This window comes from Saccopteryx leptura, chromosome 13, assembly GCF_036850995.1.
Source record: "Saccopteryx leptura isolate mSacLep1 chromosome 13, mSacLep1_pri_phased_curated, whole genome shotgun sequence".
NCBI classification, from domain to species: Eukaryota; Metazoa; Chordata; class Mammalia; order Chiroptera; family Emballonuridae; genus Saccopteryx; species Saccopteryx leptura.
Window position 1 is genome coordinate 39,318,675 of NC_089515.1, and position 27,718 is coordinate 39,346,392.

The 27,718-nt window shown below is 47.9% G+C and overlaps 1 protein-coding gene across 3 annotated transcripts in view; it reads right to left on the minus strand.

Moving 5' to 3' along the window:
• Positions 1-27,718, minus strand: part of HOMER2 (homer scaffold protein 2) — an 83,118-nt gene that overhangs the window by 42,210 nt on the left and 13,190 nt on the right. For 2 of the 3 annotated variants that reach the window (XM_066355185.1, XM_066355186.1), the window contains exons 1-2: positions 26,038-26,158; positions 1,523-1,679 (exon numbers count right to left, since the gene is read on the minus strand). In XM_066355185.1, the coding sequence (XP_066211282.1) occupies positions 1,523-1,679; positions 26,038-26,099 (219 nt within the window). In that variant the 5' untranslated portion in view covers positions 26,100-26,158. Of the gene's footprint in view, positions 1-1,522; positions 1,680-26,037; positions 26,159-27,718 lie in introns of those variants that run through there. The other variant, XM_066355187.1, reaches the window with a different exon arrangement.

The window sequence follows — 27,718 nt, forward strand, 5'->3', positions numbered from 1 at the left end:
CCTTTCTGCTTCTCCACCCCTCCCCCTCCCCCTCTCACTTCTCTCTCTCTCTCTATCCTCTTTCCCTCCTGAAGCCAAGGCTCGATTAGAGGGCACTGAGGATGGCTCCATGGCCTCACCTCAGGCACTAAAATAGCTCGGTTGCCGAGCAAACGGAACAGCAGCCCCAGATGGGCAGAGCATCATCCCATAGGGGGTTTGCCGGGTGGATCCTGGTTTGGGTACATGTGGGAGTCTCTGCCTGCCTGCCTGCCTCTCACTTAATAAAAAATAAATAAATAAATAAAATATTAGGCATAAATGTGAGACACAAAAGACAGACTGCTTTGACCAATCAAAAGGGAATGACTTTATACTTTGTTTTCTTTCTTCCAACCTTCCTTCCTTCCTTCCTTCCTTCCTTCCTTCCTTCCTTCCTTCCTTCCTTCCTTCCTTCCTTCCTTCCCCTTCCCTTCCCTTCCCTTCCCTTCCCTTCCCTTCCCTTCCCTTCCCCTCCCTTCCCTTCCTTTCCCTTCCTTCTCTTCTTTTTCTTCTTCTTCTTCTCCTTCTCCTTCTTACCCCAAGTGATTGAGAAATGAAAATGAAGAGGTGGTGTAGAGGGGATAGAGGGGATTCAACTTCAGATACATTTAATTTCAGGCGACAGCAGAGAATCTATGTAAAAATGTCCAGCAGGATAAAACAGATTAAAGATGGAAAAGAAATTATAAATTAGCTTAAGTCTACTTTTTTTTCTTTTTCAAATTTGGTGATACTTCTATTGATATCCCTTTTTTAAATTCTGCTTCTATGTAATAAAAATAGTAATTATTGATATATAGTAAAAATATCAAGGAAGACAGCTGAATAATAAAAGTACTAGGGAAAAATTATTTCCAGAAATATTCTAAAAAAAAAAAAAAAAGAAATATTCTAAAACCACTTATTAAAATAAACTCCCACACCTAAAAACACCAAAACCAGACAAGGTACAATATAATACCAGCGCTGGCAAGTGTGCAATCAACTGAAATTCTCACACATGCTGGGAGAAGGAATTCTGGGGAAAGCAAATTGACAATATTCATCAAGAGCCACAAAGTGTTAATATATTACTTCCAGGAATCTGCTAAGGCAATGTCTAAAAGAAAGCAATATGTACATCTGATGATCAAATGAGGGCAACTGGTTGCATGAGGGTGCTCATTATCTATAACAGTAAAAAACGGGAAGCCACTTAAATATTGAACCATAAAGGGAGAGATTAAGAACATTATAGGGCCTTGGTGGAATTATTATTACACAGGCGCTGAAATGCTAGTTATAAAGACAATGTGGTAACAGGGAAATCTTTTTTTCTTCTTTTGCCATTATTTTAAATGGAAAAAGAGAAAAGCAGGATATGTGATCATAAGACATTATCAAAATAACATTTTGTTATTAAGGTGGCAGGATTTGGGGTGCACCCATAATCCACTTAAAATCTATTGTGTTGCTTGTAAGTGACTGTGGGTATTAAAATCAGCTGGTGGCTTGGCTGTACCTTGGCTCCATCCACACTGATGATCCGATAGCTGTTCCTTGTGACATCGTAGAAGTAGGAAACAGTGACGGCCTGCTTGCTCGCAGGCACCCAGTTCTTCTTGGTGTTGGGGTCAATCTGGAAGACGTGCGCTCGCGTGGTGAATATGGGCTGTTCTCTGCAAGATGAGAAATGTGCGCGTGAATTGACGGCCTGTGACTTTGTGTATCATTAATGATTTATAAGCTATTTACTACCGCCAAAGATTTTTATAGCTCATAGGGAAAGATACATATGCAGGAGGACAATTAAAATAAGGAAAGGGGAGAGCCCTGGCCGGTTGGCTCAGTGGTAGAGCGTCGGCCTAGCGTGCGGAGGACCCGGGTTCGATTCCCGACCAGGGCACACTGGAGAAGCGCCCATTTGCTTCTCCACGCCTCCGCCGCGCTTTCCTCTCTGTCTCTCTCTTCCCCTCCCGCAGCCAAGGCTCCATTGGAGCAAAGATGGCCCGGGCGCTGGGGATGGCTCTTTGGCCTCTGCCTCAGGCGCTAGAGTGGCTCTGGTTGCAATATGGCGACGCCCAGGATGGGCAGAGCATCGCCCCCTGGTGGGCAGAGCGTCGCCCCTGGTGGGCATGCCAGGTGGATCCCGGTCGGGCGCATGCGGGAGTCTGTCTGACTGTCTTTCCCCGTTTCCAGCTTCAGAAAAATGAAAAAAAATAATAATAATAAATAAATAAATAAAATAAGGAAAGGGGAGAGAGAAGAAAGAGAGACAAGGGAGAAGCAATTACTGACAACTAACCCCCTCAGGCTGTGGGGCAGCTGGCCTAGTAAGCAATTTGCTTCAAATGCAGCTCCTTGTCCAGTGAATGTCTTTGCATCCTGTCAAGTGTCCCAGTCTTTTTCTGACATCTGTTGGCATTTTTAGGAATTTTCAACCAATTTATTTTGGGAGATTCTGCAACAATTTTAGGGTTTTGCAAACCACTTATAACTTCGTATTGTATTTTTATTAAGTACGTCTCAAATCCACAGCATTTTATGAATGATATAGTCATTCATAATTGACTGAGCCTTAAAGTTTTGTTTCCAACTTATGAACCTTTTGAGTGTTATGTAAAATTCATCAAATCTATTTCTTTTTCTAGCCTTGCCTCTGTATTGCTGCTTTTTCACTCCATACACCTGCAAATTCTTCCTATGATTATTAACCAAGTTAGTATATTATCAATTTTTCTGCTGAGTGGGTGACAGACACACAGGAATGGAGAGAGATGAGAAGCATCAATCATCAGTTTTTCATTGCAACACCTTAGTTGTTCATTGATTGCTTTCTCATATGTGCCTTGACCATGGGCCTTCAGCAGACTGAGTAACCCCTTGCTCAAGCCAGAGACCTTGGGTCCAAGCTGGTGAGCTTTGCTTAAACCAGATGAGCCCGAGTTCAAGCTGGCGACCTCGGAGTCTCGAACCTGGGTCCTCAGCATCCCAGTCCAACACTCTAACCACTGCACCACCGCCCGATCAGGCGGGAATCAAATCTTGACAGTAAGTATTAAGAGACAAGGCAGATGTAAAAAATTGTAATGGATTTCACTGCATTTTGTTTTAAGTATCAATTTCTATTTCACAAAGTAACAAAATGAACCATCCCTGGCCCAATAGCTTGGTTGGTTAGACCGTTAGAGCATAGTCCCTAAGCACAGAGAATGCTGGTTCAATCCTTGGTCAGGGCATATACTGAAACAGATTGATGTTTCTGTCTGTCTATCTCTCTCTCTATTTGTAGTTGAAGCGCCCTACCTAATAGCTGCCAGAGGTATAAGGGTGCTGAAACTCAGACCTGATCCTTCTCCCTCAGTGTGGAGGGTGTGGGGAAGGTCTGAAAGCCAGATCCTTCCAGGGAGGACCCCTGCCTAGCTTGTTCGTTCTCTGCACAAGGGAGGCAGAGGCTTCAGCATAATTGGATTCTTTGCAAACCTCTTCTGTATTGATGCCCTTTTCATTTGTTCCCTCCTCTCACATATGCCGGAGAATAGCATGTGAGCAAGTGTTTTCCTCTGTATAAAATAAATAAATTAAAAAAAAAAAACCAGACTCATTACAAAACACTTATTTTTGAAAAAGGATCGTCAAGCAAACTGATAAAATGGGGGGAAATAACATCATCAGCATATAAAAATCATCCTATCATTCATTTAAATGCTACATATTTAATAAGAACTTATTAGAGATAAAAATTAAATCAAAAGGTAACTGAGACAGTTTATTTTTTAAAATCCTTACAATGTCAAAAGAGATTACCAAAGAACAGGACATCCAAAGGAAGACCAAAAATCATAAGGGGGCCCTGGCTGGTTAGCTTAGTCGGTTAAGAGTGTTGTCCTAAAACAACAAGGTTGCGGGTTCGATCCTCAGTCAGGGCTCATACAGGGAGCAACCAAAGAATGCACGACTGAGTGGAACAACAAATAAACACTTCCCTTCCACTCTCTCCCTTCCTCTCTCTGTCTCTAAAAATCAATAAATATTAAGCCCTGGCTGGTTGGAGTGTTGTTCCAGAACTCAAAGGTTGCCAGTTCAATTCCTGTCTCTCTCTCCCCCTGCCTCCCCCTTTCAAAAAAAAGAAAAAGAAAAAGAGGAAGAAAAAAAGAAAGAAAGAAAGAAAGAAAGAAAGAAAGAAAGAAAGAAAGAAAGAAAGAAAAGGAAATAAAAAGAATCAAAAGGGACTAGTGAATATTAAGTGTTCTAGTCTCTAAATGGAGTGGTTTTAGGCAAAGCAGTCTTTGAACCCATCTTAACTAAAGGAAGCTCATTGGAAAGAAAGCTCTTTCTAAGGAGAGCAACTTTTCTCCAGAAAAGCAATGTACTAGTTCAGTATCCTGCAAGGGATTCTGAACAATACCATGAATACCGGCACCAACCATCAACTGCGGTTGCGGAGAAATGCAGAAACCTTTGCATGACTGCTCCTCTGAATAAAAACCAAGGGTATGCTGTTCGTGCCACCTCCATGCAGCTGCTTTGAGAGGCCAGCTTTCCAGAACACACAGAGACCATCACTCCTGGCCCCTGGTTCTGTCCTTCTATATCCCGGAAGCGGACAAGTGCCTCTGGGGAAGTGGATTACTAGGACGTTTCTCTTCCCTCAACAGTGACCAAGTTCACCCACCCACTCAGTCCTAAACTGACACCCTTCCAGCAGCAGAGTGACAGCTGTAGAAACAAAAGGAATGTTCTCACTGGAGTTGCCCGCATCTGCTGTCGAGAGCAGCCTGCAGGGAACGCGTGCACGTGAACATGAGCCTCCTTGTCAAGCCCACACGGGCAAGCTGACATCTGGAGGTCCAGCTGTGCTGCTGCCAGCCCAGGCACCGTATTTTGCTAATTGTCTAAGTACAGTACCACAGAGGAAAACACTTGCTCACATGCTATTCTCCGGCATATGTGAGAGGAGGGAACAAATGAAAAGGGCATCAATACAGAAGAGGTTTGCAAAGAATCCAATTATGCTGAAGCCTCTGCCTCCCTTGTGCAGAGAACGAACAAGCTAGGCAGGGGTCCTCCCTGGAAGGATCTGGCTTTCAGACCTTCCCCACACCCTCCACACTGAGGGAGAAGGATCAGGTCTGAGTTTCAGCACCCTTATACCTCTGGCAGCTATTAGGTAGGGCGCTTCAACTACAAACACCAATGCCGGCGCCCCAGCCTACCCCCTAGGAATCCAGCTCTCCAGGTGATTCTTATCCTCCAGTTTGCTGGGGAGACACATTAGACATTATCAGATAATCTAGAAAAAAATGAAAGTGACATACAGCCAGCATCTCTCCTCCAGAATGACACAGCCGACTGTGAATGATACAAAATAATTCTAGAATGTCCTCCCACAGCCCACAGGGGACAGCAGTGGGACCAAGAACGGGATCTTTGGGTGCAAAGGATGGGGGAGGGGCAGAGGGAGGCAGAAGCACTCTGGTCAGGAAAGAGGGCAGCTTGTGGTGACCAAGCAGTGACCTTCTTCAAACACTGCATGTCCCCGAAGCCCACAGGGAGACAAGGACAGATGGCAGAGCTTCCTGATCAGGGACAAGCAAATGCAGCAAGTGTCTGCTTGGCATGAGTCTGGTCAAGGTGAGAATGCAGACAAGGAGGGCCCATCTACAAATCTGCCTGCTCAGCTCTGGGGATGAACTGAGGCCACAACAACTTGTCCTCAGGACCCTAACCAGACACAGTTTCCTGGGAGAGCACAACTGGCCACATCCTCAGTGGCTGCAGCCCTGGTCACTGTGGTCAGGCCTCTTCAGGAAAAGTGGCTGCTAACTCATGGGGAGAGACACTGAGACCTGGCAGGGACCCTCAGGGCCTCCTGCCAGCCCCATTCAGAGTGGCGGTACCAAGGTCAGTGATCCTCAGTCCTGGGGACCTACACAGCCATGTGGCACTGCTTTGTGCCCAGGAAACTACCCAAAGGGCTGGGATTTCCACATGAATAAACAAGTCTGAGGCCACTGGGATGTTCTATTTTATTCTTCTGAAATTCAAAAATCTAATGGCATTTTAAAAGGCCCAAAATACACAATGATAAAAAGAAAAGCCAGTCGCTAATGTTTACTGACTCTTATCATTCTGTCAGCCTTTACACACGATCTCTCGTCGAGGGGCACAGTGATCCTACGGAATGGGGCTGCACAGTGGGGAAAACGGGGCACAGAGAGGCCAAGGCTGGCCTTGGGTTACACAGATCTGAGGTTTAAAGTTGGTGCAAGTGACACAGACCCCCTCCCTCTTAACCTTTATGCCATACCCTCTCTCTAAAATAACAGCGTCTGTACCTGGCAGCTTCTGACGTGTCACTTCTTGGTACTCAACACTAGTGCAATCCCCTCCCTCTGAGCAGGGGTGGCCTGGGACTTGCTCTGAACCAAAAGAATATGGCAAAGATGATGGGATGTCAGTTTTGCGAGCAGGTTACATAGGATTGTGATTTCTGTCTTGCTAGCGAACTCTACTGATTGAGTCACTCCTGTTGGCTTTGATGAAGCAAGTTGCCACAGTGGGAAGGCCCACCTGGCAGGAATGGAGGGTGGCCTCCAGCCAACAGCCAGAGTGGAACTGAGGCCCTTAGCCTAAAACCACTCTAGGAAGTGGAATTCTGCCAACAACCACTAGGCAGCTTGGAAATGGATCTTTCCACAGCTGAGCCTTCAGTGAGACCCCAGCCTTGGATAGCAACTTGATGACACCTTCTAAGAGACCCTGAAGCTGACGACCCAGCTAAGGTATTCCTGGACTCCTGACCTTTGGAAATGTTTTATTTGAAGCTGCTAAATCTTTGGCAGTTTATTACACAGCAATAGATGCCCAAGATATTGACCTTCAGAGAAGTTAACTACACAGCAAGCAGATTATATACATTCTCACTTAAGGCTCTGACAGGGCTGGGTGGCATTACCCACACAGAAAACTGAGGGCCACAATGATTTCGGGCAACCTTACATCTTTATGGGCAAAATCAGAGTACTCTGCCAACCTCACCACAAATTTAGAAAACCAGACCCCAACTCTGACAGAATATCTTGCCTCAACTGAGAAAGGAAAAGAGATGGAACTAGGACAGAGGAGTCAGTCCCCATAAGTGTGCAAATCAGTATAAATAGAAAATCCACAAGAAGCAGAACTTTCAACCCAGGAGGCCACCTGTCCTGCCCAGCAGGGAAAAGCCAAAGAGTGCGTGTCAGAGAGCAGAAACCACCTCATTCCCTCTCTCTAGTGTCCAAGGGTTAGGGAATCTATTTCAAATAGACTCCCATCCCCTCTGTGGCACTTTAAATAGAAAGCAGATGTTTCTGGATGGCAAAGCATTTCTTTAGGCAGACAATATAACCTACTGTTCCCAGTCTTTTTAGAGCTGAATAAACACCAATTGCTGCTCACTGAACACATTTGGAATCTGACAGTAATTGTTCCCAAGAATAATTAGACACTCTGTGCAATACATGTATGTTTGGAATATGAAAACCACTCGGCAGAGAGACCACTCTGGCTTAGAACAAGTTCTGGCTCCATGTGAAATGATTCTGCAAAGAACTGGCATGACCACTTTTAGAAAAGACAAAAATAAGAAAAAGGATGTTTTCATTTCTAACAACCCCTTACTCGCAATGCTCAGCTCCAGGCTTCTTCTGCTATGAACCAGTAAAACCTCACAATCCTCATTATTTCTACTTGTACTTGATTTGAATGGAAACACACCACTGAGACATTATGTACAGCCATTGAAATAGTGTTTCCAAATTACACAGATGTCCTAATTAGTTCGTCTGTCTTGAGTCTTAACTACCTCCAACACCAGCACCAAGAGGAGGGCTTCCCCAAGCCTCGAGGGGTACGGCGATGCCCAGCCAGCTCCCAAGGCTTCCGCGCCTCTAGCCCCAGCTGCAGAAGCGTAAGTGACCCACAGCCCCTGATCAGCCGGGCTCTGCTGCTTTCCCGCTAGCACTTCCAAACCACCTGCATTTTCATGTGACTACGCACATGCCCTTCACTGGGACCAGAACATCTTTCCCTCTTGTTTGTTCAGAATAGTTTTTATTAGTCCTTTGAGTTCCACCAGAGCATCTTGAGATGCTTATGGTCTTAGGACACAGGCCCTGAACTGAACACCTGTTGCAAGGCACAAGAAGCATGGGCTCACCTGGTTCCTCAAGCCCCCTCCCTAGATTGTCAAAAGACCCCTATGCTGGCAGCGTCAAATCCCAAAATCCTAGGACAGAGGGCTGGAGAAAAAAAACAGATACAGACAAAAGGTTCTTCTAGTACATTCTTCCATGCAAGGAATCTAACTTATGAGCATACTGTGTGTGGTTCTACATTCATACAAAATTCCTATAATAGGCCCCGGCCGGTTGGCTCAGTGGTAGAGCATCAGCCCAGAGTATGGACATCCTGGGTATGATTCCTAGTCAGGGCACACAGGATAAGTGACCATCTGCTTCACCCCCACTCCCCTCTTCCTTTCTCTTCCTGCAGCCAGGCTTGACTAGTTTGAACACATAGGCCCTGGGTGCTAAGGATAGCTCCAGAAAGCCTCTACTTCAGGCACTAAAAAAAAAAGCTCAGTTGTGAGTATGGCCCCAGATGGGCAGAGCATCGACCCCAGACAGGGGTTGCTGGGTGGTCAGGGCACATGCAGGAGTCTGTCTCTCTATCTCCCCTCCTCTCACTTAGAAAAAGAAAAAAATTTCCTATAATAAAGTCACCATTGTTTGTAGAAAATGTCACACATCTAAAACAGCTAAGAAAGTCAATTGAAAAAAAGTGAATACAGTATGAATAATAAAATTCAGTAACATTGCTAGGTATAAAATCACTAATAAAAATAAAATCAGCCTGACCAGGCAGTGGCACAGTGGATAGAACGTCGGACTGAAATGCTGAGGACCCAGGTTTGAAACCCCAAGGTCATCAGCTTGAGTGTGGGCTCATCAGGCTTGACCCCAGGCTCAAGCCTGATGAGCTGATGTCTGTCTCTGTCTTTCTCGCTAAAAAAAATAAATTAAAAAAATAAAATCAGTAGCCTTCCTATATATACAAATCACCAGATAGATAACATAATGGACTTTGTGTGTGTGTGTCTGTGTGTGTCTGTGTGTGACAGAGACAGATAAAGAGACAGAGAGAGGGACAGACAGACAGGAAGGGAGAGAGATGAGAAGCATCAATTCTTTGTTGCAGCATCTTAGTTGTTCACTGATTGCTTCTCATAGGTGCCTTGACCAGGGGGCTACAGCAGAGCAAATGACCCCTTGCTCAAGCCAGTGACCTTGGCTTCAAGCCAGCGACCTAGTGCTCAAGCTGGTGAGCCCACACTCAAGCCAGCAACCTCGGGGTTCCAAACCTGGGTCCTCTGCGTCCCAGTCAGACACTCTATCCACTGTGCTACCACCTGGTCAGGCAATATAATGGATTTTTAAAGAACCCATTTAAGCCCTGGCTGGGTGGCTCAGTAGATAAAGCGTCAACCCAGCATACCAGAGGTGGCGTGTTCAATCCCTGGTCAGGGCACATACAAGAAGCAATCAATGAGTGCACAATTAAATGGAACAACTAAGTGATATGAGTTGATGCTTCTCCCTCTCTCTTTTTACCTCACTCTTTCTCTTCCTTCCTCTCTCTCCCTCTCTCAAAATCAATGGTAAAATTTTTTTAAAAGGTCCCATTTATAGTAGTAACTAAAAAGATATAATTTCTAGGAATCTATTTAAGAATTATGCAAAACCTGTATTAAAAAAATAAACATCACTTCTAAGGCACACAAAACAAAACTTTAATAAATAAGACATATTCTGTTTTTAATGGGAAAAGTCAATAAAAAGATGTCAATTGTCCCTAAATTAATATATACATTTAACACAATACAAATATCAACAGGATTATTTTTAGAACTAGACAGGGTTATTCATGGGGAAAACTTGCTATGGGAAGATAGGCAAAAAAATTCTGAAAATTAAGAACAATGAGGGGGTTTAGCCATGTCAGATAGAGAAATATATTATTATAGGCCTAACCAGGAGGTGGCTCAGTGGATAATTATCAACCTGGGATGCTGAGGACCCAGGTTTAAAACCCCAAGGTCACCGGCTTGAGTGGAGGCTCATAGACATAACCCCATGGTCACTAACTTGAGTCCAAAGGTCACTGAGCCCTTGAGCAAGGGGTCACTGGCTCAGCTGCCCCACTCTGTCAAAGCACTTATGAGAAGCAATCAATGAACAACTAAAGTGCTGCAACTACAAGTTGATCCTTCTCATCTCACTCCCTTCCTGTCTGTCCCCGTCTTTCTCTTAAAAAAAAATAAAATAAAAATAAATATACATATATATATATTTATTTATTTTTATTTATTTATTTTTATTTATATTATAAAACAGCCCTGGCCAGTTGGCTCAGTGGTAGAGCATCGGCCCAGTGTGTGGATGTCCCAGGTTTGATTCCCAATCAGGGCACACAAGAGAAGTGCCCACCTGCTTCTCCACTCCCCCCTTTTGTTTCTCTCTCTCTCTCTTTCCCTCTACCTCCTGCAGCCATTGCTAGATTGGAGCAAGTTGGCCCCAGGCACTGAGGATGGCTCCATGGCCTCAGGGGCTAAGAAGAGCTGGCTGCTGAGCAATGAAACAACACCCCCAGATGGGCAAAGCATCGCCCTCTAGTGGGCTTGCTGGGTGGATCCTGGTCAGGTGCATGCAGGAGTCTGTCTCTGCCTCCCCTCTTCTCACTGAATTAAAAAAAAAATTTACTGAACAGAGCCCAGAAACAGAAGTTTAAGGAATTAAGTATATGGCACAGACAGCACTGTCCATCAGTGGGACACAGAGTCACCCCACAAACCCTATTACAGTCAGGGATTAGCCACGCCCTGGGGAAAAGCTGCTGGACCTGAGCCAGAAGTCCATCCCCTTGCCAGGTCTGACACCTCCTAGTGGGTCAAAGCAGACCCATTCAGAGTTATTTTCACCTGCTCCAAAACTGCCCCGATGAACAAACCAGAGAAATGAGAGGTCTCGTTTAAGTCCCATGCGTCACAAATCTTCCACTTTGCTGACTGGGGATTCTCATTTCAGGTCATATTTGCATCAAGGAATGGAATGAGGCAATGTCCCTGATGAATGGTGACGGGCTTTCTCAGTGCTTATATCCTAGAGGGCTGCACTGGTTGTCAGGAGTCTTCAGCACACATTCTCCTGCGCAGCTCCTGTGACATGGGTGTAACTAAGTTCAAGGACTGGCTCATAGGCTGAGGACTGCCCCACCGTGGCCATCAGACCCACTTCCTCCTGCTTCAGGAAAGCGTGTGGACTTTCTGAAAGGGGTGCTGGGTCCACAGCAGTGGGCGAGGATCCTGACAATCAGGATGGGGAGAGGCAGTTTCAGAAAAGCAAAGCCAGGATGCAGGCAAATATCTGCAAGGCGTGAGGTGGGCGCTTCTCTGAAGATGAAGGATAAACAGGTTGTGGGAGAACAAGGCCAAGGACAGGGTCAAGGAAGAAAATAAAACAAAACTTACCAGCAATACAGCAATGCCATCTCATGCTCAGATGGGACACACTACCCCCGCACAGAAACCCTCCCTCCTACACACACACACACACACACACACACACACACACACACACACCAGCCCAGAGCCCAGAAAACGTGCATGGTTTGGCAGGTGAGCTGGAAACGACTCCGAATGCATAAGAGGTGTACTCAGGGACCCCAGTGGGAGCCACTGTGTGGCTACAAGAGGGGCTAGCAGGAGATGAGGACCATGGAGGCCAAATTGGACAGACATGGACTCGGGACCCCAGGCTAAGGGAATCGACCTTTGTCTTGGGGGCCATCATCTCTCAACTGAGTGCCATGGAAAATTTATGTGATATCACCTTTAAGAAACTGTATTCTCGCCTGACCAGGTGGTGGCACAGCGGATAGAGCGTTGGACTGGGATGCGGAGGACCCAGGTTTAAGACCCCGAGGTCGCCAGCTTGAGCACAGGCTCATCTGGTTTGAGCAAAGCTCACCAGCTTGGACCCAAGGTCGCTGGCTTGAGCAAGGAGTTAGTTGGTCTGCTGAAGGCCCGCGCTCAAGGCACATATGAAAAATCAATCAATGTACAACTACGGTGTTGCAACAAAAAACTGATGATTGATGCTTCTCATCTCTCTCCATTCCTGTCTGTCTGTCCCTATCTATCCCTCTCTCTGACTTTCTCTCTGTCCCTGTAAAAAAACAAAAAACAAAAAAACCAAAACTGTATTCTCTACTCAAGACTGCAGGGAGATCATGTGGGAGCTGTATGATACACGAACATCTGTCATTTGATCCACATACAGGCATGTGATCTGCCCTTACAAACTAGCCATGGCATCATGGGCACCTCCTAGTCACAATGTTTCATCTATGGAACACGTCTTGTCTTAGGATTTCAACATATATTCATGATTTTATACCACATATATGGCATTCTGAACATGTATATGATAAAAATTAATTCTATCTGAATCTAAGGTGAAAAAGGGAAGCTTTAAACAAAAACAGTAGTTTTATGATTTGCATACTGTGAACTCCATCAGCCAAGGATCAGAATACATCCAAGTGATGTTTTTGAAAAACCAGGTGGCGAGCTGCACAAGTCTTAACGATTAATGATTCCTGGAACAGCCTCATTCAGGAGAGCACAGAATTTTGCCAAAGGAGCAACTTCTGTTCTCCCTCTTGCTGTAACACATCTATGTGCAGAGATTTTCATATTATACAGCAATAAACAAAATAGAGAAGGCTTTCTGCTATACCTGATATGACGGCATGACTTGGCAATATTATTCCTAATACTACGCAGATGTTTTCTACTTTTTTTTTCTTGTGACAGAGACAGAGAGAAGGACTGATAGGGACAGACAGACAGGAAGGGAGAGAGATAAGAAGCATTAATTCTTTGTTGAGACTCCTTAGCTGTTCATTGATTGCTTTCTCATATGTGTGTTGACCAGGGGCTCCAGCAGAGCGAGTGACCCCTTGCTCAAGCCAGCAACCTTGGCTTCAAGCCAGCGACCATGGGGTCATGTCTATGATCCCACACTCAAGCCAGTGACCCTGCACTCAAGCCAGTGAGCTTGTGGCTCAAGCCAGATGAGCCCACGCTCAAGCTGGTGACCTCGGGGTTTCAAACCTGGGTTCTCTATGTCCCAGTCTGACACTCTATCCACTGTGCCACTGCCTGGTCAGGCAAGCAGATATAATTTTCATAAAAAAATAATGTTCTCAATTTTAAATGTTAAGGGCTTTTGTATTTATCTATAGTAAAAATATCATTAGCTGTCTGGCCACTTATGTATTTTGTTCTTAATAAACCAGAAATAAATTTCTCTGATATGTTATTCTGTTACTATTAAAAAGTATTCATATATATATATGTGAACAATCTTGCAGCAATTAATTCGCTTGGGAGACCACATGTTCCTACCCTCTTAAAGAATACGTTATATCTTAGGATCTGTTGATCTGCCACTAGTATCTCAAAATGGGGAAATTGTACCACGGTAAATAAATTCAGGAAATGCCCATTTTTGAGCAAAGGAGCAGCATAATCAGAACTACAACCAAGAGAAAGAACTGACATTTGTCCTGAGGATGGACTGCAAGGAAAAGAAAATGGAGGCTAATATAAGTCACTACAGAGACCTCCAGGCACAGGAAGATGAGAGCCTGACCAAGGGCATGGGGACAGAAAAAAGGAAATGGTTTGCAAGGTTTCAATGTGCCATCAGGAGGACTGCTAAGAGTCCTTGGTTGTGGTATAAACACCAGAATAAAATATATAAAACTTTTCTACATCAAAATAAAAAGTATTTGCCTGACCAGGCAGTGGCGCAGTGGATAGAGCATCAGACTGGGATGCAGAGAACCCAGGTTTGAAACCCTGAGGTCGCTGGCTTGAGCACAGGCTCATCTGGTTTAAGCACAGCTCACCAGCTTGAGCCCAAGGTCGCTGGCTTGAGCAAGGGATCACTCGCTCTGCTGTAGCCCCCGCCCCCCCCTCAAGGCACATATGAGAAAGCAATCAGTGAACAACTAAGGTGCTGCAACAAAGAACTGATGCTTCTCATCTCTCTCCCTTCATGTCTGTCTGTCCCTATTTGTCCCTCGTTCTGTCTCTGTCACAAAAATAAATAAATAATATTTGTGTTCCAATTAATATCATCCAAGAAACTGAAAAAAGAACCCAGAAAATTGGAGAAAATATTTGCAAATCATACACTGGAGTAAGGAACTTGCATCCAGAACACATAAAGAACTCTTAGAACTCTATAACAAAAGGACAAATAACCCAATCAGAAAACTGAGTAATTTGAACAGACTATCTCCAAAGAAGAGATAAAATGACCAACAAGCACATGAAAAGATGCTCAACATCATGAACTATCAGGAAAATGCAAACGAAAACCACAGTGAAACACTATATATAATACCTACTAGCAGGGCTATAATAAAAAAGACAGCCAATAACAAGTGTTGTCAAGAACGTGGACAGACTGGAGCCTCATACACTGTTGGTGGGCATGCAGTGTGGAGCAGCCGCCTTGGTAAACAGTCCAGCAGGTCCTCAAACAATAGTCTGACCCCTGGTCTCCTTTGCTGTGACCTGACACCACTGTTCCTCCCCTTCCCTTTTGTCACCCACAAGTTTGTTGCAGTCTTTCAGCTGCTGGTACTTCCCTCCCATTCACTTTACTGTCAAGATTATACTTTTAGTAATCCCTCTATTGTCTTTCTTTCTTTTTTTTTTTTTTTTTTAGAGAGAGAGAGAGTGAGGCAGGGAGGGAAAGAGAGACAGGAACATCAAGCTGCTCCTGTACATGCCCTGACCGCAGAATCAAATTAAACCGGCAACCTCTGCGCTCCGGGGCGACGTTCCAACCAACCGAGTAATCCTGGCCAGGGTCTATTATCATTTTAATGGGTTTTGGGAGGAAAGGTATAAATAAGTACATGTGCTGAATCTTCTACTTTAAACTGTAAGTTAATCTCATTAATTATAACTTGCAAATGCTTAAAAGATAACATTCTATCCAAAGCCCCTTGTCCATGAGCTCCTGTTGATGGAGATAATGGGGGGGGGGGCAGGGTTCCGTCCAGCTTGTCAGCACCTCCCCACCTCCCACACACAGGCCTCCCTGGTCTGAGCACCACTGCTCATGACACAGACCTGACAGGACAAGTCAGGGAACTGGCAAACTGCATGTGGGTTTCCTCTTTCCAGGACTTTTTAAAAAGCAAATTACTACGCGGCCTTCCCTATAATGCTAGAATACATCAGTTGAGATATACTCGTCCTTCACCATATCATAGTTCACTTTTCGTGGTCTCACTGTATCGCAGATTTTAAAATTGTATATATCTAATGTTGTAATGTGGAGTTTTCGCTACATTGCAGGATTTTGTGGTATATAGGTATTTTAATATATTTATTATTTTAATTACTTTTGTGGCAAAATAAGTGTGGGAAAGGTTAATAATAGTGTGGGAAAGGTTTCTAAGAGTGTGGGGAGGGTTTATAAAGCCTTAAACATATATAAATAATAAAATAAATATAAGGTTGCTACTTCACGGATCTTTGCCTATTGCAAGGGGTTCTGGAACCGAACCCCCCGCGACAGACGAGGGACCACTGTATTAAATAAAGAGACTGTTCAGCTTTAAACCAAGAACATCTTTTGCAGGTTCTATCAGTGAAGAGAACCTTTTTACTCAAAAGCAAAGCCTGCATGATACATCCCTGCTTTATAAAGGCTTAGGCTTAAAAATAAACGTGGGCATTTGCAGGAGCACAAAAATAGTGTCACAGCTCCACGGAGCCCTAGGCAGTAGGTGTGTGCTGGCTCAGAGGGAGCGAGCAAGGCCACGTTCGAGTCAAAGTCAGCCGTGTGGACCTCAAACAAGCGCCACACAAGTGCAGGATGCCTTTTTGGGGCTTTATTCCCTTGTACTACACCCTGCTGACCTCGCCCCGTTCAAACCAACCACAGGCACCCACCCTGTCCAGCTATTCATAAACGGGCTGTGCGGGCAGTCCCCAGGTACAAAATCCTCATCCTCAGACAGCCTCGCCTCCACTTGACTCTGTCGCCTCCTCCCCACTGATCCCATACCCAACCAACAGGCTTACGACCGACTAGCCTTCTGATGAGCCGCGCCTCCTCCTGGAATGGCTCTTGCTCATCTCCACCCCTGAATCGGCTCACCCTCACTGGTCAGAATCCTATGTCCCTAAGGCAAAGTGCAAAGTGGTCACCTTTTCCGTCAGAGGCACCGGCGCTAGCACCAGACCAGGTGCTCCCTGAAGCCCAGCTGCTCTGTGGCCCTCATGTTACTCTGCCTTGTTTTGGGGTAGCTACAGGTGTGCTGTGCCACTCAGACTGGGCCATAAGCTCCCTTGTGCGGACATCAGCCCTTCACTTCTAGAGCCCCTGCAGCACCTTGACAGAGGAAGTACTTGAAATTGTGGCCAGAAGCTTTGTGGGAACCCAAGTCGCAGAGGGCCCAGAGTGGCCCGCCGCCAGCTGGTGGGGCCCTGTGTAACCCACAAGGCAAACAAGCAGGTCCTCACTGGAGAGCAGTGGGAATCCCTCTCTCCGGCAGGACTGCTGGGTAATGTATTACATGCGTGCTGAGATATATTGACCGGCTCCGCTCCAGGCTGAACCAGCCCAGCTGGAGTCCCAGCTTATGGGCTCCCCACCAGCAACCTCCCCCTCTCCCCCCAGAGTGCCGCACAAATGACCTTTCCCAGACATCCTGCCCAGAAGGAGAGCCTCACATGGCTCTCTCACAAACGGGCGAGAGAGAGGGGTGCACAGAAGGGGAGAACAACGGGGTGGGAGCACACACCCTGGAAGGGTCTTTCACACTTCTTTCCATTTGGAAGGAAAACACACAGAGTACTGGCAGGTCTTCAGGAGATAGAAATAAATGACTAGCAGAATGCCATGTTTCCCCCCCGCTCTGTGAAGTGCTCTGGCGCCCGGGTCCGCAGCAGGTTATGATGAATCAGATGTGGGCTACAGTGCTGGGTCTTCTCTAGTTTCTTCTCCCTTTTGGAAAAGGTCCTATGCTTGACTTTTAGTGGAACGAGGTAGCCAGCAGGTGTCGGACAGCTGGCCCGGGAACAGCCGGTGCTTGTTCCCAGGCACCAAGGACACATCGTCCGCTCCTCCAAAGGGCCAGATGGCTTGTGTATAGACTTCTCCCCACCTCGTGTCTCTTCTCCTGGTGCTCTGCTTCAGCCTTCCCTCTTCAGATTCCCGGGCTTCCATGCACATTTACATCTTCCGAGCAATTCATGTTCCTCTCCCAAGAGACCTGGTTTTCAAATTGGGAATGCCTTTCCATGGTTCCACAGCAGTGCTGAGAACCTCAGCACTCGGGTCTCGGGAGCACCTGGGACAAGGTGTTCTGCAGAGGGTCTAGCATGTATTAACTGTGTGCTGCCATCACGCTGGACACTGACATACATGTCTGACCTAATTGTCCCAACAACCTTGAGAAATCATAGTCTGTGTCTGTCTTCATTTTCCAGAGGAAAACAGGAAGGGGGGAAAGATGAAGTCAGTTGCCCAAGGCCACACTGAGCTATTGAGTTACCTAAGCCATCTAGTCCAACACATGCTCCAGGCTCCCTCATACTCATCCCACTGTGCCTGTCACCAGTGATGCCCCACACCTGTCCTACTGACCCGCCTTCCCAGACCACCTCGGCCGCTTTCCTCTCCCCTCGCCACCAGGTTCAGGCTGACATACTCTTCAGCTGCTCATCAGGTAGACGGTCAAACAGGTTCATTTGTATCTCTCTTACTAAGGCTCTCATCCCAGGCCTTAAGCAATGATCCAGAAATCCAAAGCCTGCTCACTAACAAGTTCCCCAAACCTTCAGGTTTCTGCTCAAGGGCTCATGGCCCTAAAGGTGCCTCTTGGGCCTATCTGAACCATATTGATCAACCACCCAACCAGTAAGGCAGGGCAGCAGGCAGCAGCTGGCTGACCCGATACTTCGACAGCCAGCCTCCCGGAGGCCATGAAGAATCTCCATCTGGCTCCAGGGTCTCAGGTCTCTTCCTACCACAGCACTCAACAAACACCTTGGGAAACCCTGACTTGTGAGCCAGTCACTTCCTGTGCAGTCCTAGAGGGTCCCTGTGCTCTCCTCACCTCCTCTGGACCACATCTACCCACGTGCCATCCTCTCAAATGGCACTTCCTCAGGGAAGCCAAGAACCTGCACCCAGTTCTAAATCCCAGAGACACCAGCTGGGTGTCCTAGAATTCAACTCAATCCTGACACTGTCTACCTGGAGAGTCAGAACCCACAGGTTAAAGGCTCAGTCCCATAAGACTGCCTCATTTCAGACAAATCGCTTGTCCAAGTTGTCACCTGTGCTTTTTGACTAACTGGTTATAGATCAGAGATTCCAGTGGCCCCCTCCTTGGGTTCTATACTTGCTAGAAACATTTCACTTACTAGGTCAATTTGTTATAAAAGGTATAACTCGGGAACAGCCAGATGGAAGAGATGCACAGGGCCAGGTCTGGGAAGGGATGTGGCGCTTCCATGGTCTCTGGCACACCAAATCTCCATGTGTTCACCAACCCTGAAGCACTCCAAACCCCCTTCTTTTGAGTTGTCATGGAGGCTTCATTACATAGGTAGCATTGATCAAATTGTTGGCCACTGGCCATTGATTCAACCTCCAGCACCTCTCCCCTCCAGGGAAGGGTGGGTGGTGGGCAGTGAGAGTTCCAACCGTCTAATCACTTGGTTGGTTCCCCTGGTAACCAGCCCTCATCCACAGGTGCTTTCCAAAAGTCACCTGATTAACATAACAAAAGACACCTTTATCTCTCTCATCCCAAGAGATTCTAAGGGTTGTAGGAGCTCAGTGCTAGGGACCTGGACATTTCTTGTTATAAATCACACAACCACGAAAGCCTCTGCATTCCAGGCCAGGTCCCCCTACTGTGGGCCCTCATAGCACCTGTCCCTCTCCTGCAGAGCACGCTTCACACCTGTGCCTGAGGTTCCTCACTGTCCCCTGCAGACAATTCTCTTTCCTCTTCTCTAAAATGCCCGCCTTTGAACCTCTTGTCATCAGACTCTGTTGCCCACTATCTCTCAATGCTGCTGTCACCACCCCCTTGTGACTCCCTATCACTTCTCCATGGCTTTGGCTTCTGGATCACCACCCTCTCCACACGAGGCCTGCCTTGATTTTCAGTCATTTCAATATACACCAATGACCCTGCCAACTGGCCTTCAGTCACCTGAACTCCTCTCCCCTTCTCCCTCAGCCTCCCCAACTCCCTGTCATCATTTGTCACTTACCCTTAACTCTAACCCATCTCTCATCTTCATTTCATGCATCCCACTCTCTGCAACTGACAAGGCCCACCCGCCCAGCCCTGGGCCTCTGCTTCCCATAGCTTTTCTGTCTCCTAACATGCGGGAAAATGTTCTTGTTTGTTATATGTTACTTATTGTGTGTCTCATTAGAATGAGATCTCCCCAACACCATGGACAGCGCCTAGCACACAGGACTTGACAAATACTTGAATGGATTGGTTTTTGGGGTTTTTTGGTAATTAATCAGTACCCATTTTCCCAGCAATACTGTAACCTCTGTACAGACAGGGGCCAGATCCATCTTAGCCACCCTGGAGGTACTCAGTAAATATTACTTAATTGGCTGAACAAAGAAGCAAAGTTAGAATACTGTTGGGCTATAAAGTCTATGTGCAAGGGTAGCCTCCACCTGGACTGCCTAGATGCAGTTCTTTTTTTTTTTTTTTTTTTTTTTACAGAGACAGAGAGTCAGAGAGAGGGATAGACAGGGACAGACAGACAGGAATGGAGAGAGATGAGAAGCATCAATCATCAGTTTTTCATTGTGCGTTGCAACACCTTAGTTGTTCACTGATTGCTCTCTCATACGTGCCTTGACCTCAGGCCTTCAGCAGACCGAGCAACCCCTCGTTGGACCCAGCGACCTTGGGTTCAAGCTGGTGGGCTTTTGCTCAAATCAGTTGAGCCCGTGCTCAAGCTGGCGACCTTGGGGTCTCGAACCTGGGTCCTCTGCATCCCAGTCCGACGCTCTATCCACTGCGCCACAGCCTGGTCAGGCCCTAGATGCAGTTCTGTTGCCACTGGCTGCCATCTGACCGCAGGTGACCTAAATAAAGCTGGTGATTCTGAAAAGCCCAAAGAGAAAATACTAGAAGCCCTTGGACACAGAGGTCTGAGCACATACAGTGGTTTCTGCCTCTGCCACGCAAATATTTGATTCCACGAATGTGGAAGAAACCGCTTTCACCTGTTCCAGTGATGACCTGAAAATGTTCCTTCCAAAAACAGATTGCCTGGAAGACTCTCAACTATGAACTTCTTCCTGCAAACATCACTTGCCCAGATCCTATCAGGTTTCAGATCACACTTTCAGTCTGACTTCCTCTTCGAGCTGCCCTCGAGACCCACTAGGTTACTTTAGCTAATAGGGGTAAGAGATTTGCTCAAGGAAATAAAAAGACATAAGTAAACTAAACAAATTTTGCAAGATGCACAGAAAGAACCAAATTTTACAATGTCAGATTCAGTCTGACCCCTCACCTAGGATGGAGGGGCTCAACCTCCCAACTTTGATGGGAATAAAGTGCTGTGGGATGGGGAACCAGTCCCGAAACCACTTCAGTAAAGCTCCTTCTTGCTCCCCTCCCCAACAGGTGGGTCCTTTCATGACAGCTAGAAGGGCTCCAGCTACAGCCAAGCAGCTACAGCACTTCACAAAAACAAACCAGCTCTCGTGCATCTTTGAGACAAACAACACAGGCAACCAACTAAAGCATGAAGCACTGACGAGTCTGGGGAAACTGGGAAGGGAGTATGGGGAGATTCTGATTCACAGCCAAAGAAAGGGGGGAGCAACGTGGGCCTGGAGAGCACGCAACCCTGCTGTGCCAACGTTAGTATCGATATAACTAATCAGATGTAGACCCAGCCTAACAGGTTTATTTATTTGAGATTTAGATTTCTATCACGTGATCTGAATAATGTCTTAACAACATGCAATTCAACAGGACTGCAGACTGAAGTGATTCTGAGAACCTCTACTGAAATCTGAGAAACAGAACCAGGGAGAAGCTGGGAGGCAGAAGGATGAGAAAGGGAAGACAAAGAAATGGCTCAGCGGGTTCTGGGTGAGAGCAATCTGTAGAAAACACAGAGCCCTGTGAACGGCCAGGCAATCGTATCAAAGCAAATCCCTCCTTTTAGCCCCTGACCCTTGAAAGGCAGGTTAACAGAACTTCCTTGAGAGTCATCTCTGCTTTGCTTTTAAACTTCAAGTTGTACTTCTGAAACAAAGGTTGTTTTGTCATGGAACTGTAAAAGTCTTGCAGACTATATGAGCCTCAGAGCCAGACAACATATGTAATCACTAGCCCAACTCTGTCCTAGCTGCGTGATCATAATCCAATAACTTAACCTCTGTGAGCTTGCTTCTTCATCCATAAGATATGAAGTTTAAATGATATAGTGCACATTGATAATCAATAAATACTTGTCCCTTCCCCTTGCAGAACTCGTTCTTCTACAGGAACCAGGTGAGACCCCACCGTGGCCGTCTGGCTTGACCCTCCGCCCTGCATGCCACGCTGCAGCCCCAGAGCAGGGCCTGTGCAGCCACAGGAGAAGCAGACTGCAAAGGAAAAACCAGCCAGATCTGAGGTGCCACCCTTGATCCTGAGGGGAGAGTCTTTTGCCAGAAGGTAAAGTAGCCTCCTCTTCTGTGCACAGATTCGCCAGAACTTTCCACCAAGTACACACAGAAACCAGCACCAACGCTCTAGTGGTAGGGAGGGTACAGGCTTGGTTCGAGGCCACAGTCATCTCGTGTGGCAGTTATGTGGCAGCAAAGGGACAAGTAAGGCCAACTAAGACTTTGTAGGGGATACAAACACGATGACACGCCCCCCCCCGGGGGGGAAACCTGCAGATCCCCTGCATCCTCTTCCGTGACACTTCCAGGGTTCTGCCAATTTCACCAAGTGCTTGAAAGGCACAAATCTGAAGCTGCATCGATTTTTCTACCTTTACAACCTCTTCAGGCACTTGTCCAAGTCCTCCCCTTGAGAGAGAGGTTCTGGGGGCTCCCGTGTGACCAGGCCTCGGTGACACTCCATTCTCAGTGAACTCCACTTAATTATTTAAGGAACGGGGCATTGTTTCCTTCACAGGCAAAGCTTTCTGAACATTTAAAATGCATGGGAGAAGCCAAGGAGGGGCTTTTTTTAGCTTTCTCCTTTGAAGCAAGTGATATAGCTTTCAATCAGGCTGTGGGATTCCAATTCCTGTTTTCCAGAATCTTCCATCCTGTGAGGTATGCCTGCTCTGAAAAATACTGAGAGAAGGAATAAAAAAAAAGCAGGAAGCTCTGACAAAGCCAAACTTGATGAAGTAGCAGTTTTGTCCCATGAGAATCACTTTTAAATTTAGTGGATCTATCCGAATCTGTTGGTGCCAAAGAAAGGTGGGAGCCTCGCCGTCAGGAGGGAACACGGGGGTGTGGGGCACACGGCCCTCCCCTCGGAGGGAGAGCTGTGCTCGCGCCAGGCCCTCCAGCTCGCCTCAGGCCTTATCTCCCCAACTCCGCACCAGGACAGGACACCCACACAGAGCATCTCGCTGGGCGACCGAGGGCATGAGACATGGGGACAGCTGAGCACACCCAAGGCAGTGCCATAAGGAGGGTCACTCCACACTCCACAGAGGGTCAGCTGAGGCCCCCGAAGTGGACGGTGCAGTCCCTGAGATGATACTGAATGTGCAGTCTCCGGAAAGGAGGGCCGGCGTCCAGAGGCCACTGCACCTCAGGACTGCGCACCTGAGCACCTACAGGGGCTCTGTCACTCCCAGCAAACTGCAGCCACAGGACGGTCTGCCTGAGGACAAGGAAAACCTGGTACACCAAAGTGGTTTACTCCTCAGAACAAGAAAGTTTGGACAAAGCTTTTGCACCAAAAGCATCACAAGCCACCTCCTCTGTCACCTGCCCTGCGCACACCCCACCTGTGAGGGCTGCTCTCGGGCTGCCTCTGACACACACACAGCCAAACTCAAGCTGCCTCACCTTCCTCCCACTGATCTGAGATCCGCCAGGTGAGCTCACACAGAACAAGCCCCCTTCCCCGAATGGCAGCTGCTCATCTACAAGGAAAAGGCTCTCCCCTCCCACTACCCTCACTTCTTTTTTCTTTTTAGACGGAGACAGAGAGAGAGAGTCAGAGAGAGGGAGAACTAGGGACAGATAGGAAGGGGGGAAGATGGGAAGCATCAATTCTCGTTGTGGTACCTTAGTTGTTCAATGACTGCTTTCTCATATGTGTCTTGACCAGGGGGCTTCAGCAGAGCAAGTAACCCCTTGCTCAAGCCAGGGACCTTGTGGTCATGTCTATGATCCCATGCTCAAGGCAGTGACTCCACACTCAAGCTGGTGAGCCCGCGCTCAAGCTAAATGAGCTCGCACTCAAGCCAGCGACCTCGGTGTTTGGAACCTGGGTCCTCCGCAGCCCAGTCCGACGCTCTATCCATTGCACCACCGCCTGGTCAGGCTGCCCTCACTTCTTAGCCAAGCTCTCCCTTCTCTGAGCTAAAATGCCCAAATCTGTTAAACAAGTGGTTCTAATCTCTTCTGGGTCAAGGATCCTTTGAAAATCTGATAAAAACTATGGACAGCCTGACCAGGTGGTGGTGCAGTGGATAGAGCGTTGGACTGGGATGCGGAAGGACCCAGGTTCGAGACCCCGAGCTCACCAGCTTGAGCGCGGGCTCATCTGGCTTGAGCAAAGAGCTCATCAGCTTGGACCCAAGGTCGCTGGCTCCAGCAGGGGGTTACTCGGTCTGCTGAAGGCCCACGGTCAAGGCACATGTGAGAAAGCAATCAATGAACAACTACGGTGTCGCAACGTGCAACAAGAAACTGATGATTGATGCCTCTCATCTCTCTCCGTTCCTGTCTGTCTGTCCCTGTCTATCTCTGCCTCTGTAAAAAAAAACAAACAAACAAAAAAAACTATGGACATCCTCCCCAGAAATGCACTGAAGTGTATACAATTCTCCATAAAGTTGCGGGGAGGGGTGTTCATAGGCCCCTGCACTGTATCTAGAGACCCCACATAAGAAACCTTTCTTTAATCATCCTCCCGAAACATGTGTCCAGACCCCTCCCTTCTGCTCCCCCTCCTCCAAATACCCCTCCACTCATCTAAGTCTGGATCAGCTCTGGTGCCAGAACCAAATACAATATTCTAGATGCATAGGGAAGCATCTCCTTTATTATATTACTACAGCTGTTTCGTGCTCTGATTAAGGTCTTCAAAGTTATAGTAAGCGTTTGGGACAACCACATCACTGGACTGATTCACACAGAGCTCCCCATCAGCTCAAAATCCCCATGTCCTCCCATGCTCAGAAAGATATGTCCCACTCCCCACCCCAAGACACGAGCACGTCCCACCCCTTGACCTCAGGGAGAGACCACACCTTCCTAGTCGCCCACCATCATGCAGGCTCTTGGGACCTTCCTGCTCTGTTCATTTACAAACCTGAGACAGTCCTTCCCTCCCCTCCACCCTGGCAAACCCTCCTTGGGCTCACTAACCTTGAAACCAGCAGGCACCTGCTGCCCAGCCCGATATTCCCTTCACCTTCACGCCTTAACTGAAATGCGGCCAGTCCCCGAGGCCAGCACCCCCGCCACCCACACAGCTGGCTTGCTCCTCTCACCTCCCACAGAAGCAGAACACGAGGGGTCAGGGTGACTGGTGCCCCTGTGCGTCCTCCCCCCACATGTGGCTCTCTTCATGCCCTTGGAGGCCAGGCCATCCCAGTCACCTGCCTCCATGTTGTCTCCTGCCATTGGTCAGGGGCTTCAGCTCCAGGCCCAGCTTCTTCCTCTGCCCACCCCTTGTCACTGTCACCATCCGTGTGGGTAACTCCCAACGCCCTGGACGTTGACCTCCTCCACAAAAATGCCTTCATCCCCGTGCCCTTACCAAGACTCATTTCTAGGAATACACCGCCTCAGAGTGTGACTTTCCAACCCCTGCTTACTGCCCACACCGCCCATCCCCCCAGCTCACTTGCCTCGTATCCCCACCTCAGAGACCTCCACCCACTGACTGACCACTCTTCACCACCCACCTCCTGATCCACTCTTCCTCGAATGGCAGACCCGCCCCATGGTCTATCACAGCCACCACTGCTACCGGTCCCACAAGAACACCTGCCGCCCAGCCTGATGCGTCCTGCCATCTGCCTCCTCAGGCCCACACCCAAGCAACTGGGCAACTCACCAAACAGGGTGGACAAGTTTCACTTTAAATCCATGTTCTCTGACCTCAAACTGTCTGCCACAGCCCACAGCATGGGTTTCTCCAGCAAGCTTGCCACACAACCCCAGACAATTTTACACCTTCTTCCTCTCCTCAGACTTCTCGCATCCTGCCCTGCACCCGTGCTCTCTGGGGACGACTTGCCTCAGACTTCATGGAGCAGACAGGAGCCACGGGCTGGAACTCACACATCTCCCACCACACCCACACCTGCCTGCCTGTCTGTATCTGCCCCCTCTGTGGCCTCTTAAACTCCTTTCCAGGACAGGGGACCTCCCTCTCACCCTCTGAGGGACAATCATTCTCCTGGTGCCCGGAGCCCCACCCGTCATCTTCCCAAGGCCTTGCTCCTCTGCCGTCCCCCTTCCCTGGGGCAGCATTCCTATAAGTGCCCACGTGTGCTGGAGTTCTATCTAAAACACATTCTCCTTCTACTTCAGCCTCCCGAGTTAGTGTCCTATTCCCCTGCTCCCTCAACAGTCAACTTCTTGGAAATGTGGTTTGCACATCCCCACAAAACCCCCTTCCCAGCCTCCTGTTCATCTTCCCACCCACCTGGCTCCTGGCTCCACCTCGTCACTGAGCTGGCTCGGGTCAGGGCCAGCAGCAGCCGCCATGCTGCCTAGTCCCAGCCACGTCCCAACAGCGCTCAACACCAATGCTCAAGCCCTCCTCCTTGAGACATTTCTCCATCAGCCAGCATGACGCCACCACCAACTTTCCTCCTCCCTGACTAGCCACGCCTCCTCCAAATTCTCCATCGGCAGGCCGCACTCGCGGGATGCCACCCCAACAGCGGGTACTCTAGGCTCCTGACTCCTCTCCTCCTCTGCCTACCCCTCCCTATCAGCAGTCTGACCTCTGCAACCCCCAGATGCATAGAATTCACTGCCTTCTCCCCAGCTCCACTCACCACCTCAAGCTTAGCACGTGGACAAGTGCACCCAACCCGGAACCTTCCCCTGCAGGCTTCCCCACGTCCAGTCAATGCTTACACTGAAAACCAGGGCTGCTTACACTGAGAACCAGGGCGTCCTCTTTATGCCCTCCCTCCTCCCCGCCCCTCCCCCTATATGTAATCCCTTTGAAAGTTCCAGCAAACCCATCTCCAACCCATCTGTGAGACCTGCCCACTTCTCTCCCTCTCCTCTTCAACCTTCTCGGCCTCCGCCAGTATCCTCTGTGCCTGAAACCCAGGGCCCTGTCACTGGTGTCCCTGTTCTACCACTTGCCTTCTCCACAGTGCCCTGGAATATCCTTCTCAACACAGAAGAAGGGTCCCGTCGCAGCCCTGTTCAGGTCCTCCCACCTGCTGAACCTCACTGCGTCTCACGTAGAAGCCGTGCAGCCTCGCTCCCCACCACTCTCTCCAGCCCCTCACGGGACTCTCGCCCCTCACCCACAGCTGTCTGGCCACACAGGTCTGATTTCAGTTTCTCAAACATTCCAGGCTCCTTCCCACTCTAGGTGGTTGCACCTGCTCCTCCCTCCGCCTAGAAGGCTCCGCCCTGTTCTTCACAGGACGCAGCAGCTTCAATGTCACCTCCTCAGAGAGGTGTCTCCACCACACATTCTACTGCCGGCCTCAGCCCCTGCTTCTTTCCCTCCCAGCCCTGAGCACAGCTTGTAGCTATTTGTGGACCCACTTACAGGTGTCCTTTAGGGGAACGGCAGCAGAGACAGGTGGTCTGTTTCCCTCACTAGAGTGCAAACTCCACAGGAAGAGGGACCATGTCGGAACTACACGCCATTGATTACATGTTGAAATGGTAATATTTTGGATATGTTAAATTAAAATTCATTTCATCTGTTTCAGTTTTTTAATGTGGACACTAGAACATGTAAAATTTCCTCAGTGCACTCATAGTTCCATTGGCCCACACTGGCCTGGTTGGCAAGGGTGGGGGAGGTGCAGATTATGATAATATGTTGAGATAACATTGAATAGTAATTAAATGTCTTATGTGATAACCAATCTAGAGGGGCCTGAGTACACAGAAGACAGGTAGCCCAGGCGAGGTAACAGCTGGCTTGAAAGGCCAAACCAGTGAGGATGAGCTCATGAATCACTGCCACTTTGATGGATGCCTGGCAATGAGCTTACATCAAATGTCCAATATGTGTACAGATCTAAAGACAAATGCTGGGGCAGAGGACATGTCCCGACATGGTCTTATAGCAAATACCCTAATCCCGCCCCAGCTTCTGTGGATCATTAGGCCTGAGTCAATGGACA